The 6,424-nt window shown below is 61.1% G+C and overlaps 2 protein-coding genes across 2 annotated transcripts in view; one reads left to right on the forward strand and one right to left on the reverse strand.

Moving 5' to 3' along the window:
• Positions 1 to 533, forward strand: part of LOC102037873 (intestinal-type alkaline phosphatase) — a 2,545-nt gene extending 2,012 nt beyond the window's left edge. Inside the window, exons 8-9 of the mRNA XM_005419117.2 lie at positions 5 to 89; positions 178 to 533. Of these exons, the coding sequence (XP_005419174.1) occupies positions 5 to 89; positions 178 to 440 (348 nt within the window). The 3' untranslated portion in view covers positions 441 to 533. The remainder of the gene's footprint in view (positions 1 to 4; positions 90 to 177) is intronic.
• A 312-nt stretch (positions 534 to 845) lies between these two features.
• ECEL1 (endothelin converting enzyme like 1) overlaps positions 846 to 6,424 on the reverse strand; it is a 9,903-nt gene continuing 4,324 nt past the window's right edge. Inside the window, exons 3-17 of the mRNA XM_031055426.1 lie at positions 6,182 to 6,292; positions 5,517 to 5,609; positions 5,163 to 5,287; positions 4,551 to 4,773; positions 4,312 to 4,410; positions 4,140 to 4,214; positions 3,604 to 3,707; positions 3,335 to 3,393; positions 3,135 to 3,186; positions 2,959 to 3,026; positions 2,728 to 2,852; positions 2,410 to 2,475; positions 2,106 to 2,201; positions 1,638 to 1,714; positions 846 to 1,399 (exon numbers count right to left, since the gene is read on the reverse strand). Coding sequence (XP_030911286.1) covers positions 1,300 to 1,399; positions 1,638 to 1,714; positions 2,106 to 2,201; positions 2,410 to 2,475; positions 2,728 to 2,852; positions 2,959 to 3,026; positions 3,135 to 3,186; positions 3,335 to 3,393; positions 3,604 to 3,707; positions 4,140 to 4,214; positions 4,312 to 4,410; positions 4,551 to 4,773; positions 5,163 to 5,287; positions 5,517 to 5,609; positions 6,182 to 6,292 — 1,473 coding nt within the window. The 3' untranslated portion in view covers positions 846 to 1,299. The remainder of the gene's footprint in view (positions 1,400 to 1,637; positions 1,715 to 2,105; positions 2,202 to 2,409; positions 2,476 to 2,727; positions 2,853 to 2,958; positions 3,027 to 3,134; positions 3,187 to 3,334; positions 3,394 to 3,603; positions 3,708 to 4,139; positions 4,215 to 4,311; positions 4,411 to 4,550; positions 4,774 to 5,162; positions 5,288 to 5,516; positions 5,610 to 6,181; positions 6,293 to 6,424) is intronic.

The raw sequence follows: 6,424 nt of genomic DNA on the forward strand, positions 1-6,424 counted from the left end.
TGATGGGAAGAACTACACATCGATCCTCTACGGGAATGGGCCAGGATACCCAGGCGGTGTACGGCCTAACGTGGACCCAGAAACAGCCAGTGAGGACACAGAGGCCATGGCTTGTGTGGTGGGGTGGGGCTGGGGGCCATCATTGCCCCCCCTCACCTCCTTCTCTCCCCTCCACAGTGCAGTTCGATTACCAGCCACAAGCGGCTGTGCCACTGGAGTCAGAGACCCACGGTGGTGAGGACGTGGCCATCCTGGCCAAGGGCCCCATGGCCCACCTCTTCCACGGGGTGCAGGAGCAGACCTATGTAGCCCATGCCATGGCCTACGCCGCCTGCATCGAGCCCTACACTGACTGCCGCCAGCGGAACTCTGGCCCCGGCACCCGCGGCGCCCCCCTGGCCCTGCTCCTGCCCGCCCTCCTTCTGCACCTCTTCCGCTGATCCCCTGTTCCTAGGGCACCCCACGGGACACACTCACGTTTTCCTCCCTCCCCACGGTGTGGCACCTGCAGGCAGCTGTCTGAAGCATCCCTGCTCTGGGTGCAGCAGCCATGGGGACACCGAGTCCCGGGCAGTGGGGGGTTAAATAAACACGCGATGTGACACTGGTGGGACAGGCGTGTTGGTGGAGTGGGGGTTCCTGTGCCATGTGGGCAGGCCTGGGGGTGCTGCCCACTGCTCCCAGCCCCTGGCCATGGCCCCTGGCAGCCACCCAGCATATCCAGTGCTTTATTGACCAGAAACAGCAGCGGAAAATACAGCAGTGTCCGTGTGCCTGCGCTCCCAGGCAGGCCGGCATCGCCCGGCCCGGCTGCGCCGCTGTGCCCCACCTGGGCAGGGCTGGTGCATGGACAGGGGGCTGGCATGGGGAGGGCACCGTGCAGGGGAGGCTTTTGGCATGGGGCAGCCCCTTGGAGACAGTGAAGTCCTCCACTTGCCTTGACTGATGCTGGGATGGTTGTGGTAGGGCTCGGTGAAGGTTTTGGGCTGGGCAGACACAAAAGGGGGTACAGGTGTGCCTGGGTGTGCCTTTGTTCCTCCATGGGCAATGAGGATCCCTCACTGCACAGGACAGTGGATGGAAGGGGGATGGGCAGGAGGAAGCTGCCCAACCCAAGTGTCTCTGCTGCCTACACCCCTATGGCAGCTGCCTGCCTTTGGCGTGACCCCTGTGACACCCGAGGGTGCCCCCTTTACCTGGAGAATCAGAAGGGAGATGGGAAGTTGGGGAGTGGGCACAAGGTGCCACTTGGGCAGGGGAAGGGATGGAGGGTCCCAGCCTGCTGAAGGGGGATCAGCCTCACCACACCGAGCACTTGTGCACTGGGTTCATGGGTGAGTTCTTGGGGCAGTGGAAGACCCGTCCAAACTCCTCAAACTGTGAGACACTGCCCAGGACCCTGGCGGGAGAGGAGAGGACCTCAGAGCTGGGCACCCCCTGCACTGCTGCCTCACACCCCACTCACAGCACATGCTCACCCCAGCAGAAGCCCACCCCTGCCCCAGGGATATCACCCAAAATCTGCTGGCACCAGCACTCCAAAGGGTGCTCATCCCACTTCGCAGAGCACTGACATCTGTGGGAAAGGCTGGCACCCACCATGCCCCCAGCCCCCCCATTTTGGGAGCACCCAGTACCTGTAGTGCTCCGGGGCGTGCTTGTCTGTCAGCACCTGCAGGTAGATGGACTGGGATCTCCGCTTGATGCACCAGTTCTGCAGGGGACAAAAGTTCCGTGGACAAACCACATGGGGCACCCTGGGTCCTGGCAACCACCAGGACACCATGGCCCTTCTGGCTGCTAGGGATTGAGGGCAGTGATGCCCTGATTGAATTTGTTATTGTACATTTTCCCAGGAGCCTATGTACATGGTGGGTTGGGAGAGCGTGGAGTCATGTCTGTTATTGTAGGGTCTCTGGGGGTGCTCCTTCAGGGCTGAGCTCTGTACCCTGAGCCCAGGACCTGCTCATGCAGCCAAGACCAGCTCCTGGCCATTGGCCATGGGTCCCACAGGGCTCTCTCCCCATCCCTTTGGGCTGCTGGCCCCACACAAGGTGACCCTCCTGCCCCAGTAGCTGTTACATGTGAGGAGGACAGGGGCTCACCTGGGCAAAGGCGATGAAGAAGAGCTGGTCATGTGTGTATTTCATGTGGTGCAGGGGGTGCTCAGGGCTGTGCTCCCTCACCCACTTCTGGTAGGCCTGGAGAACAAGGGATGCCCTCAGCACGGCCTGGGTGCTCCCCCAAACCCACCCTGGACCCACCCCCAAGCCCCCAGCAAGCAGCAATCAGGATCCTGACCACCCCTTGCTGCAGGGAGTAAGGAGGGTTTGGGCATCTCCCCGCCCTCAAGAGGGATGGCATAAGCAGCTGCCATGGCTGTGACACCCAGGGTGGGGGGATACTTACGTAGTAGGCGAGTTTGAGCCCCCCCATGTCAGCGATGTTCTCCCCCAGTGTGTGTTTGCCATTCACCTGCCAAGAGAGGAGAAGTGACAGCATCAACAGATGTGTCCCCATCCCCATGCTGGCACCGAGGGGATGAGGACACCCCAATGCCCTGAGGAATTTCCAAGCTAAGGTGTGATGAATTGCTGGTCTCAGGGCTGGGCAGGGCAGAGTCAGTTCTCCTGCAGGCATCCAGCCCTAAGAAATGGGGCAGCAGGGACCCCACCGTGGGGCACCTGTGCCCTGCTGGGCATTGCCAGGCAGGAGAGGGGGTCTCACCCTCTGGTTGTAGACGGTGAAGTTGTCGTAGAGGTTGACGATGCACTGTGCCTTCTTCAGGAACTTGCTGTACGACCGCTCCGTCCACCAGTGCACCAGGTTCCCGTGCCGGTCGTACTGTCCCCCTACCGAGGCAACCGCCATCTCCAGGAGTCCCAAGGGATCCAGGCATCCTGCCTGGCTGCCCCAGCCCATGCTCACATCCGGGCAGGATACAGGAGGGACACTCACCCCAGTCATCATAGCCATGGGTCAGCTCGTGCCCAATGATGGTGCCAATCCCACCATAGTTCAGTGACCTGTTGGGTGGGGAACAGAGGTGAGAGGGTGGAGAGCATGGTGCTGGCAGGGATGGGGGTGACCCCATGACATGGTAACCCCCAGCCATCCCCCAGCCCCACACTCACTGCGGGAACTCGGGGTCGTAGAGTGTGGGCTGCAGAATGCCAGCAGGGAACACTGGGGACACAGGAGAACATTGTTGGGTGTCACCCTGCCCTGTACCCACCCACAGCATCACCCAACACCATGGGACCCTGGGCCTTGTCCCCATCCCAGATCCTCCCCGCTCCCCCCCGGGGGCAGATCAGGGGCAGACAGTGCTCACCCATCTGGTTCTTGTTGGGCAGGTAGTAGGCGTTCAGTGCCTGGGGAGGCAGCAGCCACCTGCAAGGAGAGACAGCAGTGCTGGGCTGCACAACACTGAGGGACATGGAAGTGCCATCCCTCTGCCCAGCTGGGGAACAGGGGGGCACTCCTCGCATCCCTGTGCCCTTCTGCCTACAGCCTGTGGGCTGCATCCAGGCATGGGGACAGGGGACACTGGTGGCACCATGCTGGGCCCCTGCATGTCCCCCCAGGACAAGGGATACCCACGCGGACTTATCCACCTCCTGCCGGATCTTCTTCACCGAGAGCCTGATGCTGAAGGCAATGCTGTTGAGGATGTTCTTGAAGTAGGTCTTCTCATCCACCTCAAACTGGGGGGACACAGCCACATCAGGGGAGATGTCAGCCCCAAGAGTGTGGAGGGCAGGCCTGTGGTGTCCTCCTACCCCCGTGAGCCTTGGTGACCATGTGGATGTGTCACAAGTGTGTTCTCATGTCCCATGCTGTGTGCCCACAGGGGCAGCTGCTTCTCTGCCAGCTCCGTGAGGTCCCTGGGCTATGCTGGCACGCCCAGCCCTTGCCAAGGATGGGACTGAGCTCTGGGAGCTGCAATGTGGGGAAGAAAACACCATCCCAGACCCAGGGACTGTATGGCACTGCCAGTGTGGGGCACCCTGCCAGCAGTGAGCACCAGGAGGGGGCTTGTTTTGAGGTGGCATCTCCACGGAACCTGATGCAGATGTGGGGACCATCTTTCCCCACCATGTGCCCATGTCCTGACATGCTCCTGGGCTATCCCTTGCCTCATATTCCTTGTCGATGGCCTCTGGCTTCAGGAGGAAATCAGGGTACCCAATCATCACCATCATATACCGGAGCTGTGGGCAAAATCAGTGGTGTGTTCAGGCCCCTATCCCATGTGCCCCTGCACTGGTTATGGGGCCAAAGACATGAGTGCATGCTAGGGGCCACTACCTTGGCCCTGGCTGCTTTCCGTGTCTCCTCGTCCATCCAGTCCAGCTCATCCAGGCGCTGGTCGAGGATGTATTTGATGTCCTCCACCAGCTGCTGCACCTATGGTGGGTCACCATGGTGCTGGCACGGCATCCCCACCATCCAGCACCGGCCAGACAGCCCTTGTTTGGGGCAGTGGTCACTCTGGCAAGGTGATGGGAGATTGTGGTGGCTTCCTGCCCATAGGCAGCATCACCTACCTTGGCTTTGCTGGCAGAGGAGAAGTGCTCCTCAACGAAGAGAGCTCCCAGGGCCATTCCAAAGTGCTTGTTGGCCTGGCTCAGGCAGATCTTTCCCGGCTCCAGCTGCTTCTCATTGCCCTCCATCTCCTTGGAGAGCTCGTGGATGGCATCGCGGAAGGGGGTGGAGAGGTGCTCGCTCAGCACCACCACGATGCGCCACAGCATGTAGTTGTGAAGGATCCTGGGACAGGGACAGGGGCGACCCTCAGCATGTCCCCAGGCACAGGGGAGGGTGGGAGCGTGTGCCAGGATGGGGACACCCCTGCTCGGGGACACAGGGGGCCTTGGCTGGTCGGGCACAGGGCCAGGCTGGCACCACGTCCCTCCCTGATGTGCCATGAGTCTGGTGACTTCTGCCATGAGTGGCTCAGCAGGTGTCCAGGCCCGACCAGGATGCTGTGGGGCTCACAACAGAGCCTTTCCCACAAGCTTTCCCAGATTTCCTGTGCCCAGCCTGGCCTTCCCACACCAGGAGGAGGGTGATGGTGGGAGGTTCCAGGCACAGCTGTGCTGTGTCCCCTGCCAGGCTGGGAAAGGTGCCGGGGCACAGGGGGTGCCAGCCCCCCTCACCTGCTGGGTGTCACACGGATGAGGTCGGACACCTTGTGCATGTAGTCGGTGGCCAGCAGCACCACCTCCTCCTCCTCCGAGAAGTTGTCATGGAAGATGCGATCCAGCAAGCGCTTCCACTTGAGCTGCCAGGGCAGGCACTGTCAGGGGGACAGGGGGACCCCCACTCCATGCCACCCTGGAGGGGACCCCCTCCAGCCTTTCCAGCCTCCCACCAGAGGAGTGCATTATCCTCAAGTGTTTAACTGGGTTTAACTGGGACAGGCAGTGGGCATTGAGGGCATGGAGCAGGGGGGCAGGGACAAGTGTGGGGCACAGGCACATGGGGGACAGGCTGGCACCAGGGGTACTCACGGTGGGAGTGATGCGCTGCAGCTCAGCCAGAGTCACTTTGTGGTACATGCTGCCAACATCCCTGCGCACGTCGTCATACTCGGACACCGTGATCTGCACAGGGTGGGCATGGCTGTCACAATCCCACTGCCCATCTTGAGGGTGACACAGGGATAGTGCACTGGGATGGGGCACATGACTGGGCAACAGGGCATCTCTGATGTGGGTACTGACCCACATCCTTCCCACTCTCTACCCCAGGAACACTCTGCTGCCAGTGGGCTGGCCAGAAGGTGCCAATGAACTGGGTTATCTGAGGAATGGGCACAAACGTCCCTCCAAGGTCCAGACTAGGGTCCCCAAGACCTGTATATGGAGTCTACAAGGGCCCAGAGTGGCCTTACAAGGAGTAGATGCTGGGCTGGAGTGGTTGCCCCAGGGGCCTGGACTAGAGGTTCTCAGGATGTGGGACTGGGTGCCTGAAGCTCTGCCATGAGGTCCTTAAGAGTACAAGACCCCCAAGTTCTAGGTCTGAAGGTCCCCAAGGGCTGGGAGTGCAAGTTCCCATGGAGGGATTGGAATGAGATTGCTCAGAAGCAGATATGGATGTCCCCCAAAATCTGTGACTGGGATGTCCAAGGGCTGGACAAGGGCACCCCAAGGTTCATGGCATGTATCCCTCTCACATTGGCGAGGTGCTGCTCCAGCTGCAGGATCTCCTGAGCTTTCTGCTCCACGTTCTCAGCCCCCAGGAGGGTGAGCAGTCGCTCCATGAACACTCGGTATGCGGCCAGGATCTGTTCAGAGGGAAGGGATGCTCAGGGCCACCCCGCACTGTCCTGTGGCACCCCAGTCCCCAGCACTGCTGCCAGTGGGATGCCCTCTGTCTGCCAGCCATGCTGGCTGCTGTCCCCCTTCCTCCTGTCCAC

The sequence above is a fragment of the Geospiza fortis genome, unplaced genomic scaffold (assembly GCF_000277835.1).
Source record: "Geospiza fortis unplaced genomic scaffold, GeoFor_1.0 scaffold172, whole genome shotgun sequence".
NCBI classification, from domain to species: domain Eukaryota; kingdom Metazoa; phylum Chordata; class Aves; order Passeriformes; family Thraupidae; genus Geospiza; species Geospiza fortis.